Source organism: Saccostrea cucullata, unplaced genomic scaffold (assembly GCF_032062105.1).
Source record: "Saccostrea cucullata isolate Sc308-1 unplaced genomic scaffold, CSIRO_AGI_Scuc_v1 ctg71, whole genome shotgun sequence".
Lineage (NCBI taxonomy): Eukaryota > Metazoa > Mollusca > Bivalvia > Ostreida > Ostreidae > Saccostrea > Saccostrea cuccullata.
The window spans coordinates 277,213-304,912 of NW_026936410.1; the positions used below are offsets into that span (position 1 = coordinate 277,213).

The following is a 27,700-nucleotide window of genomic DNA, read 5'->3' on the forward strand; positions in this document are numbered from 1 at the left end:
TGTTTAAATTGCAACACTTAAAAAAAGACTACATATACTTCCAAAATAATGTCACCATATTAAGGTATTTACAAAACCAGAAGTCTCTGTCGAGACTGTAGCTCTACTGGTTTGTACTTATCAAAAACCATTGCACTATTTTATGTATCTTTGTGTAATCTACTTGTGTGCCAAGTTATATTGAAATCAGACCAAAACTGTAGAAGGAGTAGCGTTTTTAAGGAATTTCACAGAAAATTCTATTTTTAGTAGCCATGTAATACCGTTAATCGAAATCAGAAACCAATGCACTATTCTTGTATCTTAGTGTAGTCTACTTGTGTGCCAAGTTATATTGAAATCAGACCAAAACTGTAGAAGGAGTAGCGTTTTAAAGGAATTTCACAGAAAATTCTATTTTTAGTAACCATGGCAACACTGTTTATCAAAATTAAAAACCGATGCACTCTTCTATCTATCTTTGTGTAGTCTACTTGTGTGCCAAGTAATATTGAAATCAGACCAAAACTGTAGAAGGAATAGCGTTTTTAAGGAATTTCACAGAAAATTCTATTTTTAGTAACCATGGCAACACTATTCATCGAAATCTAAAACCGATGCACTATTCTATGTATCTTAGTGTAATCTACTTGTGTGCCAAGTTATATTGAAATCAGACCAAAACTGTACAAGAAGTAGCGTTTTAAAGGAATTTCACAGAAAATTCTATTTTTAGTAACCATGGAAACACCGTTCATCAAAATCAAAAACCGATGCACTATTCTATGTATCTTAGTGTAGTCTACTTGTGTGCCAAGTTATATTGAAATCAGACCAAAACTGTAGAAGGAGTAGCGTTTTTAAGGAATTTCACAGAAAATTCTATTTCTAGTAACCATGGCAACACCATTCATCGAAATCAAAAACCGATGCATTATTCTATGTATCTTAGTGTAGTCTACTTGTGTGCCAAGTTATATTGAAATCAGACCAAAACTGTAGAAGGAGTAGCGTTTTTAAGGAATTTCACAGAAAATTCTATTTTTAGTAACCATGGCAACACCGTTCATCGAAATTAGAAACCGATGCACTATTCTATGTAAGTGTAGTCTACTTGTGTGCCAAGTTATATTGAAATCAGACCAAAACTGTAGAAGGAGTAGCGTTTTAAAGGAATTTCACAGAAAATTCTATTTTTAGTAACCATGGCAACACCGTTCATTGAAATCAAAAACCCATGCACTATTCTATGTATCTTAATGTAGTCTACTTGTGTGCCAAGTAATATTGAAATCAGACTAAAATTGTAGGAGGAGTAGCGTTTTGAAAAATTGTTTACAACGCAACTATCGCATAAGCTCTTCTGGTCTCTGACCAGTAGAGCTAAAAAATGTCGCATTGAAATGAATTTTATGTGGGAAATCCTGAAATTACTCAATGAAATATTAATGTGCTACCCTTTTGTTCATTATTGGCAGGTACACTGCATGTAAATAAGTGCTCTTAGGCACATTTGTTCTTAAAGGACTTTTGACATGGAACTAAATAACTTCTCTGATATTGCCAGTAATATTTTGTCTTTAATATATTTGTAAAATGAGTGCTTTACCCCTGGTACTTAAGTCAATGTCAGCTAAAAGCATTTTACAAGCCTCTCATGAAAGGGAAAATAAAGTGCATATTTAACAGTTGCATAGAAAATCATTAATTTAAAAATATTAAATGCATATAGAACATAGAAAAAAAACAAAACATATACAATGTACACTTTTGCATATATAACAAAACCTAAGATATACACTCATACGTACATCAGCATAAAAAAAATATACACAAACACAAAATATGTTACCGGTACAAAAAAATCAAGCCAATATGTTTACAATAATAATTAACACTTACAGAAAGAGAAAGTACATTTGCAAACAAAACAGTATCTTCTTATTAAACTAATATAAACAGAAAAGTTACTGTCCTCATAAAAAAAGGTGTAAAACAAAATAAACTAAACCGTAATCAAACAAACAAAAATGATATGATTTTCATTTATCTTATACAGATTTTATTGCAAATTTGCATGGCTAATCCAAGCACTGTTTGCAAAGCAATGTTCAGTAAGCTTTCTTTCTGGGAACCTTGTTTCAGTCAAAGAGTCAAACCGAACAAGACCATTCTCTGTTCTAGTCCAACAACAAGCTCACAATGGTGGACCTAGGACCATATTCAATGATGACCAACATCAGAAGGGGTGGTCTTGATTCAGCTAACTTCAGAGTAGTTTTGAATATCAGATCTTTGAACATCAGAAGGAGTGGATTCCACTAACTGTTGGGTGGTGGATTTCCAGAAGGAGTGGACTTGATTCCACTAACTGTGGGGTGGTGAATGTCAGTTTTACTAACACAAGGTGGTTCTAGGCCGAGCTGACATCAGAGGTGGCGCTGACAATGTTGAACACAGTTGACCCCCGTGGTGTGAGTCCCTGCTCCCCAGAAAAAATCTGAAAAGCAAGGAAGTTCTCAGTTACAGATCTTGGTACTTTTTATCATATCTATTTCTAAGGGAATCTCTCTCTTTACACATTAATCCTGATTTCCATTTAATCATACATCTAATACTGTTATGATAACATCTTTGTCAACAAATAAAAAACATATAAAGGAGACTCATTGTTTCTTCAGATTTCATTGTAAATGTAATGCATAGACAAAGTGTTGAATACAACATTAATGTTTATAATAGTAAGGTGATCCAGACATGCTTGAAATAGCATCAAAAGCTGAAATATGAGATTTCCTGTGCAATTTACAATTAAATCAAATCAGAGATAAATATTACAAAACCAGAGCAGTGTCATTTTTGAATTTCAAGGTTATTTATTGTGACAATGAAAAATAAGATTTATGTGTGCACTGCAATAACAAAGGTGTCAGATTGTTTGTGAAAAGAAATGTGTACTATATTCTTTATCATAGTAAATTACAATACCCTTTTTGATTGCAATGACTTCAACATCCACTAAAACACATATATATTGAAATTGATCATGAATGAAATAATTAGTATACACACAGTATAACATTAAATTCTATAACAAGATGTGTTTGTGAAACACTGATGTCCCTGTATGGCAGCTTTTTGTAAAGGTTAAAGTTTCTCGTATGAAATTGAAAACTACAAGGTCAAGAGATGAAAAATTCAGTTACCTAGAGAAAGGACTTGTCTCAATGAATTTATAACCTTTGAAAGATGAAAACCCAAGCACTAACCATTCAATATCATGGCCAAGGTTGAAGTTTTTTTAAATGTTGGTCAAGCTTCAAAGTCAGGGTCAAATAATGAAAGTAACCAGGAGAAGGCCTTGACATAAGAAATATACTTATAAAATATTAAAGCCCTAACATCAAATTTTCAAAAGTTACAGCCAAGGTTAAAGTTTTTCAAAAGAAGGTCAAACTCCAAGGTCAGGGTCGAAAGATCAAAATTATTTATATCAAAGGAAAATTTTGTCATAATGAATTTTCCTGTGAAGTATGAAAGCCCTAGAACTAATTGTTCAAAAGTTGTGGCCAGGGTTAATTTTGGGTAAATTCTTGCAAGTAGGTCAAACTCCAAGGTCAAGAGTTCATATATTTAAGTTGATACCCAAAGACAGGTATACAAATGTTAAATATGAAAGCCATATCTCCAACCAATCAAAAGTTATGAGCAATCTTGGTTAAATTTTTTGTAGGCAAACAGACAGCTAGACATATGGACAGGGCAAAATCTACATGTATATACTCAAGAATCTTTGATAAGGGGTGGGGGTGGGGCTAAGAGAGTTCAAATAAGCAGTTTTATACAAAATATGCTCAAATGGCGGGAAAAGGTGAACCTCATGTCATATTTATAAATAAATGGCATTTTGATCGAAGTTAAAATCACATATAAAGTACACGTGTATAGCTGTGCAAAGTAGACCTATATGTAAAGTAAAATGGAGACTTTCATTTTAGGGGTCATTTGAGACACTTATCATATATAGTTTTTTTTTTAAAAGAAATTTTATCAAGTGGGCTTAATTACAAATTCTATAGCTGCTCTAAACCCCTTTAAACATTTAATTTTTAACCATAAACCAACAGCATCTGGCCTAGAACTGACATCATCCTGTCTGAGTCAGTACAATTAGTCAATGATGTAATACCACTGACATGTATCACTTCTATTGTTTACACTGTCCATGCATGAAGCTAGCATAATGAATGCCCTAATCCTAAATGCCAAGGGCATAATGCACATTCTGCATTCCTTGGGAATTAACAGGCCATGCACTGCAAATGGTAGCTAGTAATTAATCCAGTAATTATGTGTAACATAATATTTTTACTTGTGTTTTTTCCCCAAAATGCATACTTTTTATTATTTTGATGAATAATTTGGTCACATGGCATTTGGTATGATTTTCTAATTCATTTAAACTAATATAATGACTCAAAATGAGCTTCCCTGAAAAAAAAAATATGTCCATCTGTCAGTTGTACACTGCTGGTAAAACTTTCAAAATTTTTAACATGCTGGATTTATTTCAACATTTTTTTTCCACAGAGCATCCTTGGATTAAGGAGATTTAAACTTAATTGTTCAAAGTTGCTCCATAGGAAAGAATGGCATCAATTCAAGAAAGAATAATTACAATGACTTATAATATGGGAATTCTGAAAATCACTTTTAATTCATCAAATTTTTTTTTTTTTGCATAATTACATTTGGCTGTTAACTATATGTGGCTATTTGTAAGAATATCACTCTCAGGTATATCTGTTTTATTAAAAATTAGATGCAACAATAAACAAAAATTGTTTTGGCTTTTAAATACATAATAATTATTTTATGAAAATAAAGTGTCATGAAAATTTTATGATTTCTTTTAAAAAAGGAAAGTTATCAAAAAAAGTAGGACTTAAAGTAGGACTTATAGACATCAGTCAAATATATGCAGGCATTCCTAGGTAGAGTTAACATAATGAGCCTAGATGTGTTGCAGTGAAATAATGAATTTGTTGACAAAAAGGGTCAACATTTATCTACAAGTACAGGTGACAGAAGTGACTTGGGTGAGTGTTTTGGCCCACAGGCCTCTTCTTTACAATGTTGTTGAAATTGATAGGTATAAAAGTCAGAGAAATGGAGGACTTCAGTTCAAAAAGTGACAGTTACTGTGTTACAAAAAGCATTTAAAAGGTGTTGTAAGAAAATATTATGTTATTAACACACATCATTTAGTACCGTAAATTAAGTGACAAACTACTTATTATTAGTGTAGTAGCTCTTCTTACCATCTTATATATAAAACTGTAACAAGTTAATAAGTGGCATTCAGTCATTATAAAACATGCATAGTAGATTAAACAGGAGGTTTGCTAGGGGAAGTGACCACAATTTAAATGATAATAAACTGTAGATGCAATTAAAAGAAATATAAATTAAAAAGCATTGAAAATGCTATAAACAAGAAAAAAATATATCGCAAACATATGTAAGATAAGAATGACATTCCATTTTGCTTTTATAATGTTATTTTCTTTTTACAAAGTTCATGCAAATTTCTGGTTTAAGCAAATACAGAGTAGATGGCTTTACCTTTTCTCCGAACATGTCTGAGAGTTTATCCACGATTTCCTGGTAACCTGTGGAGAGAGACTCATGATACTCCTTCTGTTCTGTTGTTATCAGTGTACCATTCAACTCCAGAGCATCAGAACATACATAAACAAAGTCCCTAAAAGGTCAACAAATGTAGGATTTAAACAAAATAAAAAGATTCTGAAAATTTGTGCTCTGCTTCTTAGCAGTGTTAGTACCAGAAATGAGCTGGAAAAACATCAATACAGTTGCATTTCTTTTTTTTTTTTTAACAAATTGCATATTAGTTGTAAAATGGTAAATTGCTATCATTGATTTTTTTTTTTTTGAATTTTCTGCATGCTGTCTTGAATCTTAAATACATGATTGATTAATATGTATACATACTTGAAAATTGCTTTAAGAGTGTCTGTCTTTTCCACTGGAAAACTGTTTATTTTTTCTTTGGTCAGGAATGCTTGAGCATATGCCATTGGACCTGCATTTACCTGTAGAATAAGATATTTACATTTAATAACTGCTAAATGATATGAAATTTTCATAGATGTGTTAATGAAACTTTAATAGTAGAATTTTAATATTGTTGAATAAGCAGGTAATTTGTTTAAGGAAATATTTATTTATAATTAATAGTTCATTGACAAGATAAATCATAAAATAAATATTTCCTGTGGGTGAATTTTTTGCAATAAAGGTAGTAAATCAAATTCTGTGTTTTAAACTTCTGAGGTTGCAATAATCTACAGGTGATTACCTTTTTTGGAAGTGAGCACCAATAGTATAGGTTAGGTGAGCAATTACAGAGCTCTTGTGCTCCAGTTGGTTTCTGGAGATCAGGCACTGAGTCTGAGGTAGATTTCCTTCTGTTCACCTGCTTTTACACACCTGATCTTTACTTCAAACTTCACTGAGACATTTATCACGTGATTGGTTGATGATTTTTTCGTCTGCATTAGTTACTTTCGGTCTGTGAGCAAACATTAGATGAAGAGAAACATTCTATTTTATCACTGAGACAATTAAGTTTGACACTAAAAGAAATATCGGATATTATCGGAAGGCCATTATCAACAGTGCATACGTTTTTGAAGCGTCAGAAAACAACTGAAAATGTTGAAAACAAACCAAGAAGTGGCCGACCCAAAAAGTGCAGTGCACAGGATGGGCGACAAATTTTTCGAATGGTGAAAATGAATCGCAGGCAAAGTTTAACGGAATTAACGAATGTTAGGAATGAAACTGGTCCTGGAACTGTCTCAGAAAGTACTGTGAAAAGAATTTTACATAGAGATGGATACAGAAGACGACTGGTAAAGAAAAAAATGCGTGTGCGCGAAGTGAATAAAACAAAGCGTGTGAAATGGTGCAAAGAAGCAAAGAAGAGAACTGTGGATGACTATTGGAAAAAAGTAATTTTTACAGATGAATGTAAGGTTATGATCGATGGCGAACGACGTGTATATGTATGGAAAAAAGCCGGAGAGGAATGACAACCTGCACCACCCGCCGGGCGACGTTTGGATTTAATGATCTGGGGATGTATTACGTATAATGGAGTCGGCACACTTTGTGTTGTAGATGGGAACATAAATGCTCAGAAATATATAGAGATAATTGACAATCATCTTTGGCCCGTCGTTGCTGCACATTTTCCATCAAATGAATACCTTTTTAAAGACGATAATGCCCCCGTTCATAGGGCCAGGTCTGTGAAGGAATTTATGGTTCAAGAGAATATACCGACAATGGAATGGCCTGCTCAAAGCCCTGACCTGAATATAATTGAAAACTGTTGGCGAAAACTTAAACAGGAACTGTGTAAAAGGGTACAGAATTTGAGAACCGAGAAACAGCCATTCGACAGGTATGGGAAAATATCCATCCTAACTTCATCCAGGACCTTTACAGGAGTATTCCACGCAGAATCCAAGTGGTAATAAAGGCAAAGGGGTGTTTAACAAAATATTGAGGTAAGATTAAACTTATAAAATGATGTAGACTGAAGAAAAACATCGATGACCTAATTTTGTTTACATCGCCGCCATTTTGTTTTTACGAATACTTTTGCCACGAGACTGTAGATTCCCTTCTGTTCACCTGCTTTTACACACCTGACTTTAGTTACCTGAGCACTGACAGAGCCCTGTAGCCTTAGATGGAGTTTCTTGAGATCTGGCCAGGACAGATAGACCCCCACCCCCCTGATATCCTGCTAACTTTACTTACCTGAGCACTGACAGAGCCCTGTAGTCTGAGTTGGAGTTTCTTGAGATCTGGTCGGGACAGATTGACCACTTCTCTGATGTCCACCACTTTACTCTGCATCTCATCAATAGCCACCTCTATTGGCTGTAGGACTGTATCTGTCTTCTTCACAACCTCTATCCTCTTCTTCATGTAGGGAAAACTGTGGGAGGCTGTTAACATAAACATAAATCATCTAAATACACTGTATCTGTTAATAACCTATTTATACTAAGGAATTTACAGTTGGTCCAAGACTGGATTAAAATCAGTCATTTACATCTTATATAGTTACTGTAAAAATTACTTTGCATAGTAAGCAAATACTCAGTACATGGACATATATCTCATCATCAAGTGTTTAAATGTTTGTTTGAAAAACTGTAAAAATATAATTAAAATTCTGTATCTTGTACATCATTCTGTCAAATACCAGAGAAAGATTGATTTGGTAGAGGCCCCCCACCCCTAAAATTTCCAGGCCAAGTGGTTTCAAGATAAAGATTTACTTCACTTGTTTTAAACAAAGCAGTTTCTGTTTACAGCATTTTTACCATACAATTCAAAGAGACTCATAAATGAACTTACTAAGTAGAATGGTTCTACGTTTACACTGTTCGTGTATCTCTCCTCTAGCTTTGCCTGCCTTGGTGAACGGTGTCTCAAACATAAATCTCTTGATGTTGTTGTTCCTCTCAAACTCTGTGATTCTCTTCTGTAGCTCCTTCTCCTCAAAGTACGGCGTCACATGGGTCACCTGGATGTAGGCAAACTTCTGGTCCAACTCTGATGGGTTTACCTGTTTAACAATTTGACAATATTAAAGAAATGAAATAGGAAAAGAATCTTGAAACTTACACCTTCTTTCTGGTCATAACATTAACAATCTGCCATGTGATATTCTCAGGGGCATCCAAGCATACTTCACTCTTAACATGCTCTGTTTAGGTGAATACACAAAACTTTAATGTATTCCACATAGAATGCTTTCAATCATTGTTGTCTCAAAGTAAAATTGAATTTCTTAGGTACGTAGGACAACCAATACCGTATAATCCCTATTAACCGCCCCGGGCGCTTAGAAAATTGCAAAAAGGGGGCGGTTATTTTGGTGTTCTCTTTATGATATTTAATGTCATATTTTAACTTCAAAAAATCGTTTGAAAATAAAAATAAATACAAGAAACAACTAAGATAATGTCTAACTTTATTTAAAGTGAAGATAATCCACCCAAATTATGCTAAATTGTTCATTTTCCATTGAGAAATTGGATGATAGACACTATATTTTTTTGATACGATTCTGGTTGATTTTAATCACTTACAGGGGGCCATTATTTCCTGACAATTGAAAAAGACCTAAGGGGGCGCTTATAGGGGTAGGGGCGGTTAAAAGGGATTATACGGTATGTGATGAATATGTTTTCCCAACAAACATTCTACAGTAAAGGCTATGGCCCGCCCACCTTATTAGAGTCCATGATGAGTTTGACTGTGTCTTTCCCGTACTTTTCACTGTACATGGTTTTAAGTCTCTCACAGATCTCTGGTAGACTTGTTACCTTAGGTTCCTTGTATATGTATTCCTTACCATCTTCCTCCACAAAGAATGAGGACTGAAAGTATAATGATAAACTTACAACAGCACAAGCAATAAGAAGAATCTATATATATAACCTGGTAAACTAATAATTAAGTGTTCGGATTTCTGTGAAGCATTTATAACAACAGATGTGAGATTTTACCCCGAAGAAGGCAATACGGAAATATTTTCCCAGCAACCTCTTCCCTGAAGCAGTGACATCCACCACCTTTGTGTAGGCCTTAGACAAACTGTCATAAGAACTGGCCAGTTTCTTAAAAAAAGAACGATTTCTTCATGTAAAGAACAAGTATGATGCTAAAAGTGTGAAATATAGAAGGTTCTTTCAGTACAAAATATGATCTCTAAGTTTTCATTTTTCAGTTAACATCTACTAGTATATCAATTAGACTAAATTCTCACATCAAAGTCTCTTGAGTATTCATAGATAGGAATGATCAGTTTATAAATGTCCCCCAGGATTTCATATCTCTCTGCCAGCTCCATAGATCTACAGGCTTTCTCCAAGTATTCCACCATTGTGTCCTAGCAAAGGGAAGAAAGACAACTGCTACAAGAATCTCCCAAACATTGCAATATAATTTTAAACTTATACCTGGTCATTGTATTAAATATGTACCTCTGTGTATTGCACATCCTGCATCCCTGAGTCGTCCTTGATTCCTGATTCATCCCCCTCAACATTGGGGGAAATCCCAGAAAAGGCTGTACAGCCCTGGGGGAAACAGTCTACAAAATAGTGTCAAATTGTTAAAATTCAATATGAAGATGGAAATCTGATTTTAAATGTATTTTTATTTTAGAGAAGGGTTTAAACCCGGATTTTCACAGTTAAGGCTCTTTAATAGTGCTTTTGCAAGAAAACCATACCAAATTTTCAAGGCTCTATCATATCTGAATGACTCAATAACTTTCTTATTGCCTTTAACAAAATGGGGGCTAAAAACATTGACTCAAAATTACCAGACATTTCTAGTTTTCAAATATACTTTCAGTGTCTACTATGTGATATGTGGAGTTTTTATTCATATTTACAAGTAACGAGTAACAATATGCCATTAAATAAACTAACTAGTACATGAAAATAAACAGTATATTCCAAAGTTGCTATAAAATTAATAATAATTGTTATTGATATTATTATTTATATAGTACACCCCCAAAAATCTATATGGATGATAATAAAATATATATGTACCAAATTCAGAAGTTGTGGAAAACATTACACATGCAGATAATAAGGGACCCTGTAATTTCTAATCTTCCCTTTATAATTCATGTTTCCTTCTGCCCCTAAATCTACTGACAAAATTGTACCTTGTTTACCAAAGAAAACTGCAAGAAATGTGGAAAATGGTAAAACCATAAATTTCTTATTTTTGAATAGGTATATGAAGAATTTGTCTTATATGATGTATGTCTTGTTCTCTATATCACTGAATTCCTAACCTACTTGTAAACGTGAAAGTAGTGTTCTCTTACTCAACATGACAAAAACCGTGTTTATAAATCATACACAAATGTGAAAAAAGAAGCAAAATATAAAACAATAGGCAACACAAATGTTCCATGGACATGCTATGTGTTATTTACAATATCTTAAAATTGTACTTGATTAATATAAATAAACTGACATAATTTTGCTACAAAGGAAGTCAACATTTTGACACTGCAAAGTTAAAAATAAAAAAAAAAATCCAAAATAAACATGACACCATGCTTTTATAAAAATACAACATTTACATGTCAATATTTGTCACTTACGTGATTTTATTTTGCCTGTTACGAGTATGTATTCACATTGAATCAATTTCTAACATTTTTTTTAATAGATTGGAATTCCAATGATATTATTATTCTTCAAACAGAATCTTTACAATTAATCATGGTTTTGTGCAGTTCAAGTCTCATCTTCTACAGAAATGCTGACTGACAAAATTAAACACAAACCTCTCTTCTTCAGGTATTCAGCAACTAAGGCAGCAATGTGGATGAAGCAGTGGGCTTCCTGAAAAATAAAAACAATGAAATTTACATCTCACTCTGCTTTGTTGCTGGAAATACTGCTGAATATACATGTAATACACTTTAAAAATATGACATGTAGGTTGCAAGTTTGTGACTTTGTCCTTTCACCTTCAAACCATTTAAGGCAACACATGAACTTCTGACCTTGGTTTGTGACCTCAAATCAATAGGGTCTTCTTCAAATTATAGGGAGTTTATATGAATTTCATTGCAAAAAAAGGAAAAGAATATAAGAAATATCATCCCACAATTTAAATGTTAAACAGACAGAAAGGAAGGATAGACCCAAACTGATGTTCCCTGCCTTCAGAGAGCAGAAAACAACAAATTCTATCCTTTAAACAGAATATGATAGTTAGCCACCCTTACCTCAGAGTAGTTGCAGTTTTTACGATGGATTTTGGCCATAGACTCTAGCCAGGTCTTCCTGAGCTCTGGGGTGGTGGCGTAGGACTTAGCAAGGCTATACTGAAGGTCAATCAACATCTCAGGGTCGTTCTCGTGCTCCTTCATCTGAGCCGTCGCCATCAGAACGGTACGGATCCGCTTCGTTAAATCTTTAACCTCTAATGGGAATCCACTTTTCTGTATTGAATAGCATTATTCATATAAATACTATGATTCAGAATATCAAAATGTTGCAAGTGAATAGCATTGAATCAAAGTTTCTATCATTTTTTTTTAAACCTAAATTTGATCACAAGAAACATTAAGAAATGGAAGATAGAAATGTAAATATCATATGGGAATCAGGTGTTCATGAGTACAACAGATAGAGGGGTGTAGATGTGCAATAAATGTCTGCTACTATAGATCTACATATAAACTGCTGTGTAATTAGTGTGCCAAAACATGGACGTAAACAAGATAGTGACTAGGTAACAATGTGCTTGTTGAAATATCTTGGTCGGTGTTCTTATTATACCACTTCCTCAGTCAAGGAGTACTATATAATAATTATAGACACGTGAAAAAATATGACACTTAATTGTAATCACAAACCATAATGAGAATTTCAAATCATCCAATTCTACGCAAAATTACCAGTAGATTTTATATGTCAAATGTGATTTGTTTGGTCTATTGTGCATGTAACTCAATTTTCATGTATGTCTTAAAACATGTATTAGTGTAATTTGGAGACAAACAATAGACAATTTCGGAACAACAATTTACAAATGATGCAGGCAGAACAAATAGCAATTACTGATGAAGATTGTACTATAAACATGGCTGGAGCAGATATATATATACCACTACATATGTTACCCTAGCAAAACTGACATTGTATTACATATACTACTGCAGCTTAGATGTATAAACCATTAGCCTAATTGACAAAGACGCTAGCTCATACTGCAACATACACCATAAACATTTCTCTAGCCAAGCTTAGGTCAAAATAAGAATGTGACAGTTCTACTTAACATCAGATCAGATACAAGACTGTCAAGAAAGGTTTGTAAACAAGTAGTTAAAACAGTCAATTTATACAAACCATACTTAGTAGAAGAAATGTCAGAGTTTAATCAATTTATTAAAAAAGTGAAAAATATAATTTTATCATGACGTCTTTGTAATGCAAGGTGCAAATGATTTTACGTTAATTCTCAAACTTGAATTTTCCATAAATTACCAAATTGAATGATAGTGAGTTTAGATTTTTTTTAAATATTTGAATATGAATGAGTTAGTTTGCAGATAATTGTTAGTACATGGAGTGCCCCATAGTAGGTTATTAGCAGACGTGGCCTACGACCGTTACCTCTTTGTTGCCCTTTCTGCGTCCTTTGCCATCACCCTGGTAAAAATTAATCATGCTTTTTTTTCTAAATGCTTTAAAATTGTAATTAGTAATAATCCAGAAGAAACTGTCTACATAAAATGGGAAAAAATATGTACTTGATAGTGACTATAGCTTTGTACATATGCATGTATAAGTATGTGAAGAAGCCATGCATTCTGGACATAGGCACCAATTAATTCTGGAAATAATTACCAGCAGTGTTAAATTTCACCCCAATGATGCATATTCAAACAATCCTGTTTACTGTATTATGATCCTTTTTAACTCCCAGCTTATTCATTTTATCACAGTGCAACATAAAGCTTAGCAAGTGTCCTTTGACCCTTCCAGTCACGTATATGATGAATGAAATTGTACTTCAAAAATGCATGGACAAAAATTATGTGATGATTTTAATGTGTTATGACTGCTTTGTTTCATAGTCACTATTATACACGGGGTGAAGACAACATTTAGACATTGATACAAAGGTTACTTTAATAGCAAGAATGCACAGCAAGCTAATTCTGACTGTTCCGTACAACTAGCACATAAAGTATAGTAGAATTTCAATCAGTAATACAAGTTCAGTATTAAGTAAGGAGACATACATCATTTTGTGGGTTGTCACATTCTAACAAAGGTGTATCTTGTGTAACATGTTTAAATTATGCATCTGGGTGAATGAATACACCATTATACCAAATACAAATCTCAATGTAATGTTTGGGCAAGCAGATCATACCCTTCTCTCTGCACAGAGGCCATTATAGGCCGAGTCCTTCAGAATTACCCGAGTCTGCAGAGTATGAGAAGCAACAACATCAACATTCAGTAAATGCATATAAATGTCAAAAATACTGGACAAAATTTCAATGTGTTATTCAATATACATCAATAACATGAAATTAGTTAGAAAATGTATGCAAAGATAGAATTTTCCAGTGTGAATAACATGACATGACACTGAAAATTTGTCCTTTGATTTGTTTATGATACATGTATTTTCAAAATACAGCTATAGAAAATCCCAGACCTCCACAGTCCTGTAAAAAATGTTCCATAACACTTACAGCAAATTTATAAAATAGAGCAAGGCTGTAGCAGAGGCATTCCAAAGTCAATAAATAAAGAAAATCAGTATACCAAGAGATCTGACAGGGTTACCTCAGTGTGGTGCCTATATATTCCCCCGACCAGACTAGCAAACGGACTTAAAGGCTTTAATCAAAGAAACAGTAAAGCTTAACTCCTGGTTATCTTCACACATTATCAGTTTTCATTCTTTGCAATTAATTTTTAAAGAAAATTAAATATCATAACCTTCACAATTAGATCACACCATGAAAAAAAAATTTCTATAGAAAACACACACTACACTCTAATATAAAGCAAATCATTTAGCAGCTACCAAACTGACACACATACTAGATTACATACATGGTTTTCATCAACCATGATCTCCTACAAGCAAGAAATCACTTACTTTGACAATAATAAAAGTAATTTGTAATCATTACACTAAGACTCTGGCATAACTGAATTCAGAAATCTGAGCTCATAAGTAAAATTACATTTAACTAAGTTAACTCTTTACAGTGAGAGCTCAGTGGTTACAGAGTTGGATAAGTTACCTGCATTGCCTTGTCACTGGCAGCGTAGCTGTTGATCATAGCCAGACTGTCTGTGAACCTAGAGTTACTGAGTTCTACCACCCCACCGATCAGCTGGGACACTGAGATGATCACCTACAGCAACACAAAATAAAACTCAAACTTGATAGGCATTAAAGGTCATCAAACAAAATTGTAAATACATGTACATCATACAGAAATAGATCCACAAGTAAATTTACTACCTAAGCCTAACACTTTGGCTACTGTAAATCACTTTTTCTTTGCGAGAACTTTATTTTCGCACAATTAAGCCTCGCGTATAATACATTCCTTAAGATTATATAGAGCAATGACCACAATACGTGAAAATTTTGTCTCGCTGACAAAGAATCAATGACTATCTCGCGAAAATAAGGTGTCGCGAAAATTAAGTGATCTACAGTATATCGGTAAATCTTGTGATATATCAGTGTCTGTGATAATTTTTACACACCTGTAGATGGACTCGGGTAAAATTCTTTTTCTTGGTGAATTCAAAGTTGTTTCTCATCAGTAGATAAAGGAGAGCACAGGCCTCTTTCCTCGTGGATTGTAGCTTAGAGTTACAGCACCTCAAAATCTACAAAAACGTTTTCTTCTGAAACATACATTCAACTATTTCAATTACTGTAAAATCACATATTTTCGTGGGGTCAAATTTTTGTGGTTTGAGGAAAATCTCTTGGTTCCTGGGGATTAGATTTCGTGGATCAAGAATTATTGATTACTTATGCATGCAACATTTTCCATTTCATGGTGGACATGAATTCGTGGGTCTCGTCATACCTCGAAAACAACGAAAATTAAACCCCCACGAAAATTTGTGATTTCACAGTATCACTAGAACTTTTTTTCTATACTGATACACAAGTTTTGTAAAATTTAAGTCAACAAACCTCATAGCAAAGTTCTCCACAGAGAGAAGCATTTCCTTTGAATAAAACTGGTTGAAACTGAAATGTGCAAATAAATTTACATCAACACAGTCTATTTGGAAAGTGATCATCAACAACAACCTTTTCTTTCAAGTCCATGAAATTATCATATCTCACACATGCATTTATCAAGACTGAAGATTTTGAAGTAAATAGAGAAAAAGTGATTGGGACATCCAACTCACTTTAACATATCCAATCTATTCAAGATATACAATGTAGATGTTCTTGATGCCAAGTGTATTAGTATAAGAAGACAAAAATCTCACCTTTTTAATGAAGGATCTCCAGGACGCAAATACGTGTTTCTGTAGAGATTCAGACTGACTGGTCTGTAGGAAGTTAAGGTACAGACTGAACACCTTCCTCATCAGACTATTGTCACCATCCTTGTGTTCCAGGTTACGCTGTAATCACAAGTCAGAGATATCTTACTTAAAAATCATTTCAATGTACTGTAAAACTGTTATCATAATGGTGAATAAAATGAATTCTCCTTACCATGGATTCTTAATATTGTTTTAAGAGTTTAAGATAAACTTGCTTGGATTTACTTGATATATTTAATTTAACAATGTGATGGAGCAATTCTGGCTGTGCCTGGAGATCTGCTATACCTATTATTTTTACCATAATGTGAGACTTTGCAGCACATTAAAGTGAGCCATTTAGATCTAGTCCACTAACCTTAAATGTCTGAGTGTATAAAGTTAGGACATCTAACACAACCAGTCCCACTTCTGTAGACATGTTAGCTTCCTGTAATGCCTTCATCACAGCATTCCCTTCTGATGGGGTGGATGCTGAAATAATCAAATTGGGAAGTGTCTTACTACAGTGATAATTGCTTTGAAAAAAGACAGTCTATATCAATCCTTTTAATAAATGTAACAAGATCACTGAATTTAATCTAGAGCAAAATGTTGTTAACCTCCTTTATATACCATCATTACATATTAAGAACTACTGTTTTATGAAGCTACAGATGAAATCAGATGTCCATAAGAGAGACTGACCATGCCCTGGTTCTCCCATGCCCTCATACTGACTGTGTGACCGCGGGGTCAGACTGGGAACAGATCTTCTATTCATGGGCATTGTAGAGGCTTTTGTACTGTCCCCTATCACACTATAAAGTCAAAATGGAATCCCAGTAGTGTAACAATCAGCATGTATATTGCATTGCAATTTCCACTATATCTTCAGCAATCAACATCATAAAATTATGGGTAAAATTCAACAAACATACCTTAGGTCAACAATTTTCTTTCTTCCCTGGTATTGGAAATTCTTTAAGCACACCCTTGAATAAATCATGAAATTATTGAAAGCAAGTCTTCTTTATCTTGCAAAAATCACTAGTACATCAATATCATCTAACAAAAATAGGACTTGATCCACATTTATGAATATAAATTAAGCAATGTAAATAGACTTACTCTAGTATACTGAAGAAATCAATGATATCAAACTCTGAGGAGTTATGGAACCAACCAAGAAGAATATCTGAAATGAAAGAGTTCAATAATGAAAATGCATAATGCAAAGAACTACCCTGTGTCATAAATGTTCTTAATTTTTCTTTTAAACAATCAAAAACTCTTGAGAGCATTGTCTTACTTCTTATTCTGAATTATCAGATTACCAGACAAAATATATGACTGATTTTAGTTTACAATATAAGTAAAAACACTTCTAATATAGTCACCTTCTGGCAGATACTTGATGACATGAAGGAAACACAGTAACAGGTCTTTGACCTCCATAATGTCCAGTTTCTGGTACTTCATCAGGATCTGTGAAGGTTTGGGGGCTCCAGAAATGTCAGAGGCCGAGTCCTTAATGTTCTGGTTGGAGGACACCCTAAAACAGATAAATAGAGATCATTAAAAAAATTAAGAAGTGTACTTTTCAGAGGTGAACATTTCCAAAAGCAGAAAACAAACTGTGTTAAAAACACACACAACACAGCAATCTATTATCAATCCATTCAAATTTGTCCCAGTCCAAAATAATATATTTCCCTTCATTATCTTATGTGTTGCAACATATAAACATGTTTAGATATAAAACAAAACAAAATACATGAAGATTCTTCTATATAAATAATTATATAATTTAAATATTTTACATGCTTTTTGACAAATGAAACATCCCTTCAGAGATTTGTAGACATTGGAAAAGAGTGGGGTGACTGAGTTTTTAATTTATGCTATATATGTAAAGAGATATTGTGTATGGTTGAAGTTCCATTATAATAGACTGTTGGAAGTGGATCTCAAAAATAATCAAAGCCATTATATTTCAAATGTTGATGTCATCCAGTAATAGTAAGGTCTCACAGCAAACTTGAAGACCCCATGACCTCTGAATATCCCCTACCCCTTAATATTTAGTATATGTAGTAATATAAGTAATTTTCATAACAAGCTATAATTAAGAGATTTTTTTTATTTATGATAGTCTTTAGTTTCACCTTGTGACACTCCCAGAGGATTTTTTCCTTAAGGAAAATCTGTAAATAACTTTCAAGATTAGGATAAAGCTGAAATTTTGCTAAAATTTACGAAATCACCTCTGTTAATTAAGTTTCTTATAGGCAAAATTTCTCCATAACTTGAATCTGATCATAATTGTGGGATTAATATATGCATATTTTAAAAAGGACCCACCTCCTATGAACTTTCTCGGTGGTTTTGCCCTCAGTTTTATCAACAGAAGAGGTACTGTTTGTTCTGGACAGGGAACCAGCTGACCCATTCATCATCTGGGCTTTCATTTCTGAAAGGCTCTGGAGAGGTGCACCTACAAAATGTTGGAGAAGGTAATACAGTCCACCTTGTGAAAATTAAAACTACATATAAGGCATTTACAAGGATATTTGTAATTAATGCAAAAACAAAAGAAAATCTGGCTTGTCCAGTGATATTGATGGCACTTGTCTTTTCTAAATGAAACACTCTTTAAAGTTAGAAGTTATATTGATTTTTAGCCGGGCTTTGCTGAAAGCAAAGTCCTGGCTCTAGGCATCATGATTGACTGTCTTACTTTAATTAAGTAAAGAAAATCACAAAAGTACCATGTCCAGCTATCATAGCAAACACTTTGGACTCCCTCTGTGTTGTGGGGGCATCAAATGTTACCGACTTCTGAGGCATCTGAGGGGTTCTAGGCCTGCTCTCTTGTTTAACAGACTGGACATCCCCATTAACGACTATGGTAGGGGCCTGTTGAGGAGGTGGGGCCGCTGGGTCGTCCACCAGGTGGTGTTTGTGTTCCATCAGTATAGATATCAGAGGTAGGTACAGAGCAGCAATCCTCCCTTGTAGGGTCTAAAAATAGTGATTACAAAATCAGTTCACAAAATAAATGTTCAAGATGTAAATTGAAAAAGTGCAAATAAAATTAATTCCAATTGCTGATTTTCTGTGCAGGATATGCCTTAATTGTTTTCATGATAGCTTCTGCATTAAAATACATGTATAACTAACTGTAAATTCTTCTCTTATAAATTGGAAAATATACACCCATGCATCAGTCAACTAAGTTACAAAGGATTGAAGAAGTTTTGATGTAGCAACCTTGGATGTGTATCTGTCATCAAAGGAATGTTTGGCAATCTGATTTCTCAGTAAGTGGATGGCATGCCTTCGGACCTCCTTTGGCTCATTCATACACATCTTTACTTCCTGTATAAGTAATCCAACCAGATAATGGTGCTTTCGGAACTCATCTGACAGTGTGTAGTCACATTTCAGATCTGTAAAATATAATTGTTTTTATTTAATTTGGTAACAATCAACATCATAATTTCACCACTGCTTTAAGCATGAAGGGTTGAGTACTAGAACAATAAAATTGAAACTATGTGAGATAAAAATTTCAAATTTTTCACACTTTCTACATCACCAGACAGCATATTTGTCAAATAAACATTTTCAAAATCAAAAACTTAATGAGAGTTTTATTGTGCCAGCCCACTAACGTTTTGATCGCCCATCGCTACATTTTTGAAGTCACATGGCACAAAATACAGGTACTCATGACTGAATAGTTTTAAGAATATTTTATAAAATGAATTAGTCTAAAGATATGCTTATACAATGTTATAGTGAGGTATAACCTGCAATAAACACTATTTTTCATGTTGAAATAAAAAAAATCTCTTTTCAAACAAGGATACTTATTTCTATTCTGTGAAATCATTTGTTTAATGGTGACCAATCCTTCTTCTTACATAGGATCAGCATTAAAACACATTATACCTCCTAATGAGAGATTTTTTTTTTTTATTACACTTAATTAAAAAAAGATTTCTGAAATATTTTGAATCAAAATTAGCATTTAGTCTTTGAAATAAATTATGAACTATAAAGATATACAAAGTGTTCTTAGATTTTTAGATTACAGGAAAGGGGAATCAGAATGATCTGAAAAAGAACCAGTCACCAGAAATACAAATAATTCCACAGCAATCAAAGTCATTTCTGATTAATTCTGAAAAGAAGACAGGAATTATCTGTTAGTTTTATGGATCCATCTGTATAGAAGGAATCTGAATTTTAAAAAAAATGTTAATGATGTTAAATGAAGGTCTTTTTATCAGTTTTACTGTACTATGAGTGAGTACAATCTAATTAAAATTAGATGTAAGATCTACTCTCATACTCAATACACTAACATCTTACAATATCCCATAGAGGGTCACGTCAGAGGTCAGATTCTGAACAACTGCTTTGACAAATATGTGATGATTTTGCAGGTGACGATTTGATTGGTTGATCCAATTTAACCTCTGATGTGATCCTCTATGGGATGTTGTTAGATGTTAGTGTAGCGAGTCTGCAAGCAGATCTAACATCTAATTTTAATTAGATAGTGAGTATGGCTAATATGTATGTATAGATATAATGTATATATTGTTTTAAGAAATTCTTTTTACTTATTAATTGAAAGCTTAGATAAAATAAACAAGACAAACAAGACAGGTAAAAAATAAAACTTAGCTTTTACAAGTTAATGAAGCAGCATGCTGTTAATTACAGTATACCATATAGCGGGTTATTTTAACGGAGTGCTAATTTTGGCTTATTTTGATATTTGAATGATAGTCCGCTAAAATTTTAATAGCTAAAATATTAAGTACTCTTTTTAGAGTGCGTCTGCAAAGAGTTGAAACCCTGCGTCTGCTAAAATAAATGACGCCAAAATTATTGGCATACCTTTGAGTAGGCAAAACACCAAATTTTACACCCGCGAAGAAAACCTGCTATACAGTATCTGCTGCATCAATCATAAAACACTTATTTCACCATATTTTCACCTTTCTTCCTGATCAATTTTCACTCTTTGATATCTTATGCTTAAAATTGCAGAAATATTAAAGCTAAGCTTAGATTTTCCCATTTGAGTATCGATAAAGCTATTTACACATTTGCAAAGGGTACAAGAACTTACCATGCAGATCTAGGTAAAATTCAGAGTGATCATTTATTCATTGAACAAATTTTTAAATATCCTGCCCCATTTTCCTTTCACATTTTCAACTTAAATTTAGAGCAACATAACCTAGTTGTATATATTTCAATTACAGAGTTCTGGTTAAACACATTAACATGAAACACAAACACCACAGATATAAATTAGTCATTTTAAATGTGGATATTTTTTTTCATAACAGAAAACTTACAAAAATGCCCTAAAGAAAGTAGAAAAAAAGAAAAGCAATTCTACAATAACTAAAATATGTGTGCAACCAAACCATGTAAATTTGGCTGGGATTGAATTGTTAGTAGAATGCAGTCAGGGGTATTCCTACAAAACTTGTCTAAAGTATCTTTTATTTATATGTTTTTAACATTCCGTCACTTTAAAGGTTTCAGGTTTTTCATGGTTAGACAATGTGTAAACTAAAAGTCTAAAATTCTAGAAACAAGGCAGAGCAATGGGAACACAACAAAGCAACAAAAGCTATTGTTTTAGAGCAGCCAATGATGGGGGTATCTGTCCTTTACTTCTTAAAGACCTGCATTCTAAAAGAAATGGTGTATAAAGTTACCTTCTAATTTGATGTCTGTTGCAGCATGGAAAAGAAGGTCAAAAAACTCTTTTTTGAAATCTTAGCAATTTTTAATAGTTTTTCAAAACATAAATATTCAGCACAAGATTATATAATGTTAGAAAAATATAGTAAATCACACACTATATAAGCTATTTTTCTTTTCAAACATCAACTGAATGAAAGATCAATGACACACAAAATTATTTTACATTAGATTTTTTTACATTCTGTACACATTAAACAAATGAACTGCACACAGTTATAAAAGCCTTCACACTGTACTCTCAGTGAAAGCGTACTCACCTTTGAAGGACTTGATCATGCCTTTCCTCATGATTGGAAGACAGAGGGGAATATAGTGCTCGTGTGAACAAACCTCACATAGAAACTCAAACTTCAGATCATACAGAGACTGAAACCAAAACAAACATTGAATTAAGGTAATCCAATCCTCAGATTCAGAAAATCAGCAGTCAAGTAATTGAAAATGCTCACAAAATCTTTGAAATCTTGATTTTCTTTAATACTCCAACCTAGTTTCCTAGTTTCAGGCAGTTTATTACACACACAAATACATTATGATTTTGCTAACACTCCTTTTTCATTACCTACATATTTTTTTAAGGTCTAATGAATCAATTACTTGACTCTGATGCTTTTGTTTTTCACTATTTTTATTAAAAAATTTCATTCAATTTAAATTCAAGAAGATAAACCTTGGAATCCCCTGGTCCAAACTGTTCTACATAAGATGCAATGTTCTTAAACACAAATCCTCTATCCATCAGTGTAAAACAACTCTACAATAAAATCAACAACAAAAATCATATACTGAAACAAAATCATCTAAACCTTCAAAGATCTTGCAGAAATAATGTCTATCAAGACAAGAGTAACTTGAAAATACATACCAAGAAGAAATATATTTTGCTATGAATAAATGACTAATCAGTTAGAACATCTTACAGTTAACCAAATGGCAATTCCATATTTGATTGCCATCTTAACTTATAACCAATGACTTTGACCATTCAGGATTAATTTAGATTATACCTTCACAAACTTGGCCAAACTTTGATTGGCCATCTTTGTCTCTCGTGGCATCTCTCTTTGTTTCTGGATGATATTTGGAGTTAGTGTCTGAAGTAGGTTTTGTATTCTGAACTGATAATCGGATGTAAATCTCTCATTCCTTGGCATCTGTAAGATACACATATAATATAAAATCATCTTCTATTTCAAAACATTCTTTCAGGAAAGTTCAATGATTTCAAAAGTTTTTCTTCTCTGCAGGATCTGACCATAAATTTCTTGGATAAACTTTGGTATTTCAAACACAAAGATACCAGATACAGATATTGCCTTGATTTATTCAATAGAATATGTGTAAAACACTCTGTTATTGCGAATAATGTGAATATGTTAAGTGATTTGGAAGTCCCAACCACTTACTCTGAAAGTATTTGACCCTCCATATCTTGCAATCCAATAAAAGGCATGTATATTTTTTTTTCTCTCAGTCACATTGAGATCAAAGATTACAAGGTTTGACATTAGTTGAACATACACTGTGTAAAATTCATCAAAGAGCTGGGAGAAGTATTCTTACCTTGATTCTGTCTGTGCCTATGAGGTAGAGAGCCATGCTCTTAATGAGGAATCAAAGAAGTATTCTTACCTTGATTCTGTCTGTGCCTATGAGGTAGAGAGCCATGCTCTTAATGAGGATCTCAAAGAAGTATTCTTACCTTGATTCTGTCTGTGCCTATGAGGTAGAGAGCCATGCTCTTAATGAGGATCTCAAAGAAGTATTCTAACCTTGATTCTGTCTGTGCCTATGAGGTAGAGAGCCATGCTCTTAATGAGGATCTCAAAGAAGTATTCTTACCTTGATTCTGTCTGTGCCTATGAGGTAGAGAGCCATGCTCTTAATGAGGATCTCAAAGAAGTATTCTAACCTTGATTCTGTCTGTGCCTATGAGGTAGAGAGCCATGCTCTTAATGAGGATCTCAAAGAAGTATTCTAACCTTGATTCTGTCTGTGCCTATGAGGTAGAGAGCCATGCTTTAATGAGGATCTCAAAGAAGTATTCTTACCTTGATTCTGTCTGTGCCTATGAGGTAGAGAGCCATGCTCTTAATGAGGATCTCAAAGAAGTATTCTTACCTTGATTCTGTCTGTGCCTATAGGTAGAGAGCCATGCTCTTAATGAGGATCTCAAAGAAGTATTTTACCTTGATTCTGTCTGTGCCTATGAGGTAGAGAGCCATGCTCTTAATGAGGATCTCAAAGAAGTATTCTTACCTTGATTCTGTCTGTGCCTATGAGGTAGAGAGCCATGCTCTTAATGAGGATCTCAAAGAAGAACCAGGAGTATTTGAGGAACTTGCAGACCACTACATTGTCAGCGTTGGCTGGCCGCAGGATAGTGGTCAGGTTCTTGGCTAGCTCCTCATGCACTGTGTGGACATTTTTACTGCCTTTTGGAATGGGGTCAGGGTTGAACACATACTGAAAGAAAACAATCTATTTAAGTATGGAAAAACTTGTAATTTATCTGTGGTCTTTTTATTTCATAATATAAATAGATCAATTAGTTTGTGTTATTCAAAATACTTGTTGAGTGAACAAACCTTGACATAACTTTTAAGAGCATCTTGTTTATCAGCTAGGGACACCTCAGTGACAATGTGAATCAAAACTCTGAAATAAAAATGTCACTTCTCTACTTAAAAGTAGTCAAAAAGCTGTAATAAATTAAATTGAAAAAAAAGTTTTATTTATTCAATAGTGGCAACACATTTTTAAAGTGTAACTGATTACATGTATTTGGAAATATAACAAGAGGCCAATGGCCCATAATCAGGGCTGTCACAGCACCTTTTTACAGGGACCAGGTCCCTCTATATTGGGAAAAATCCTCACACACATTTTTGTTAAATTGGAAAAATTATAAACATACTTACATGTACATGGATTAACCTCCCCAGCAAAATATTTAATCATGAAAGCCATTTATCACTTTAAAAAATATACTTAAAAAACTAAAATTTACAGGACATAAGGTCTGATAAAATCTATAATCAACAGACAAAACATTTACTTACTAGACAAGAAATTTTTCTTTTATTTTCATATGATACAGAGACTGAAAAAAAAAGTTTTACCTATTTAATTGCACCCTAAATAATTAAAAAATTTAGATTATAAAGAATGATTTTATTGAAATGATCAAATTACTACTTAAAAGGTTAGCATAAAATTGCCCAAAATTTATTTCTTTTTTTATGGTCATTTGACTCATGCAAATGAAACAGATAGTGTCCAAGATTTTATTTTAATTCATAATTCACTTTAAAATATATATTATTATTTTATGAACTAACTCATAATAGTTATCCTTGTTTAATAATGAGTTCCCCATCCCAATCTACGTATGACCTATCTATAGATCTCTATTCCATGACAGAGGAAATTCGAATTAGAAATAAACTATCTTGACAGGTTGTTCAGATTAAAATTAAGCATGCATTACTGCTAAATGGATCAAATAAAGGATGTGTGTGTGGGATATTAGGTCGTATATCCGAGAAAATACGTGTTTGGGAAATTTTTAGAAATTGGAAAATCTAGCACTTTGTGCCATTGGGAATTCCGATATTCGGTCCAAATTTGAGGGGAGTGACGGCCCTGATAATAAACATAGAGAAGAATCCTTTCTGTAATTCAAAACACATACATGTACCTTGAATTAAGGGGGGACCTACGAAAAGTCTTTGTGTGAAATTTTCAAAACTTTGACATTTCTTTCCTGACCACTTGATCTTAATTTTTAGTTATTAAAAACAATACCTTTATATGCCTATTTTTACACAGGAGCACGTGCAAAAACAGTGTGAAATGCTAAAAATAGATTATTTTCAGACATTTTTGTTCTACTCCAAATATGCGCAAAAAAGAACCAAAAATGTGAAATCACACTCGAAATCAACATGTATTTAATTTATATGACTTGTATCTTTAAAATGAAGGCAAACTCATTGTAATTCATTCGCCTGAAATTTTATAAAGGAGCACAATGTAAGTATTACCCCGTTTTTCTTGTCGTATTTTTTACAACTCCGACATACATAACAGGTAATATCTTAAAAAGTCTTTGTGTGAAAATGTTGTAATTCATATTGTTTAAGAAATGACCCCTCTCTTTAATTTAACAAGGAAAAAAGTTACCTTTATGATAAAATAAACGAGAAATATGACGTTTTCTTTTATTTTCGTACTCTTCTGTCATAAATATTGACCTTTTTGCACTAAAAAAGGGTAAGAGCACTGACAAACATCTGAATATAAAACTATTTTGCAAAAAACGAGTATTTTGTTTTGATAAGAAATAATTTAAACAGATAAACTCTTTTCCTTCATTCTAATCATTCTGCCCCCCCCCCCCTTCCCTAAACTCTGAAATATCAACAACCAACACCCAATAGAACCTAGGAATGACTTTATACAATAAAATCTACATACACTATAAATCAATAAGTAAATATATGTACAAATAATATTTCTTAACTTTTTCTTAGTTTTAAGAAAATACAATTAATGGTAATCATAAAATTAAACATATTTCCCTAATTTAAGCCACTGTCTTTGCTGAATTTTATCTTAATTTTTTGCATTTTTATATCAAATTGTAAACCAACTTTTATTCGCGAGTTTTATTTATTCACCGAGAGTAAACTAGTTCGCGACGATTAATTTTCGCAATCAAGTCATTTTTGGAAATGTTTTAATAGAAAAAGAGACTTTAAAACATGTATTACATGCTCTCGCGAACCTCGGAAAATTATGCACGCGAATAAAAGTTGGTTTACAGTATCATAGAGGTATTTCTTCACAACTGAAATGCTATGAATTATCAACCAAAGGAAGAGAATTGTGATATTAACAAACTCCATAAATCAAATAAAACTGTTTTAAATAATGAAAAAATTTTCCTTGTAAACTGTGTAATTGATAACAATGTAATGCCTATAATCACAGTTGCAAAGTCAGCGGGAAAAAAACAAACGTGGCTATTGTGACGTCACATTACGCTGCTTTGAGGTCCCCCCTTAAGAGCAAATTGAAGAAAAAGAAAACTTGGAGAGTGCAATTCAATTGTGTCAAAATTTTCTGACCTTGAACTTCTCTTTGACTTATATTTTTGTCATAGTTGAATTTCTTTTTTGGATAATAAATTTTACAATGAAAGAAAAATTGAGGTAAAGAATGTTCAACAAAAGTACAGACCAGTTTTCTATGAAGACTTTGTCCATTATACCGATCAAATAATTATTTTGACTTGCATAAAATCCATCTGGCTAGCTACATCTTCCTCCATATAATATCCTCCTCTGATGTGTACCTTTCATACATTATAATTATTACAGTATATAAGTGTATACATACTTGACAGCATTGAGGGCCACGTCGTCACTGATGGTCTTAACAAGGAGGGAAAACAGCTGATTTAACACCGTCGGCAAGAACTGGACATAAGTCAGTACATCAACAGCGTGCAGAGACTGGAAAAGGAAAATATATACCTTAAAATACTCTGAATGAAAATAAATTAATACTATTATCAGAATGTAAATCATTGTTCATGTTTTATACACCTTGAAACATCACATTTTATGGTTTTTTTCAAATATATCTATAATTCCAATAAATATGATTACACATATACATTTCATTGCTTTCAATTACATTGTAGGTTTTCAAAAAAATTAATTTTGATT

General features: G+C 33.1%; 1 protein-coding gene across 1 annotated transcript in view; it reads right to left on the reverse strand.

Annotated features, from left to right (window-relative positions):
• Nucleotides 1-1,486: 1,486 nt before the first annotated feature.
• LOC134245527 (dedicator of cytokinesis protein 9-like) overlaps nt 1,487-27,700 on the reverse strand; it is a 55,659-nt gene continuing 29,445 nt past the window's right edge. Inside the window, 32 exon segments of the mRNA XM_062727808.1 lie at nt 1,487-2,479; nt 5,605-5,743; nt 5,995-6,095; nt 7,834-8,024; nt 8,440-8,650; nt 9,318-9,467; nt 9,597-9,707; nt 9,857-9,979; nt 10,074-10,183; nt 11,405-11,462; nt 11,852-12,067; nt 13,248-13,283; nt 14,436-14,489; nt 14,903-15,016; nt 15,378-15,503; nt 15,820-15,876; nt 16,128-16,265; nt 16,546-16,661; nt 16,875-16,987; nt 17,108-17,161; nt 17,298-17,364; nt 17,567-17,721; nt 18,531-18,663; nt 18,938-19,190; nt 19,440-19,618; nt 21,917-21,931; nt 22,223-22,331; nt 22,636-22,719; nt 22,973-23,119; nt 24,225-24,431; nt 24,554-24,623; nt 27,369-27,484. Coding sequence (XP_062583792.1) covers nt 2,393-2,479; nt 5,605-5,743; nt 5,995-6,095; nt 7,834-8,024; nt 8,440-8,650; nt 9,318-9,467; nt 9,597-9,707; nt 9,857-9,979; nt 10,074-10,183; nt 11,405-11,462; nt 11,852-12,067; nt 13,248-13,283; nt 14,436-14,489; nt 14,903-15,016; nt 15,378-15,503; nt 15,820-15,876; nt 16,128-16,265; nt 16,546-16,661; nt 16,875-16,987; nt 17,108-17,161; nt 17,298-17,364; nt 17,567-17,721; nt 18,531-18,663; nt 18,938-19,190; nt 19,440-19,618; nt 21,917-21,931; nt 22,223-22,331; nt 22,636-22,719; nt 22,973-23,119; nt 24,225-24,431; nt 24,554-24,623; nt 27,369-27,484 — 3,840 coding nt within the window. The 3' untranslated portion in view covers nt 1,487-2,392.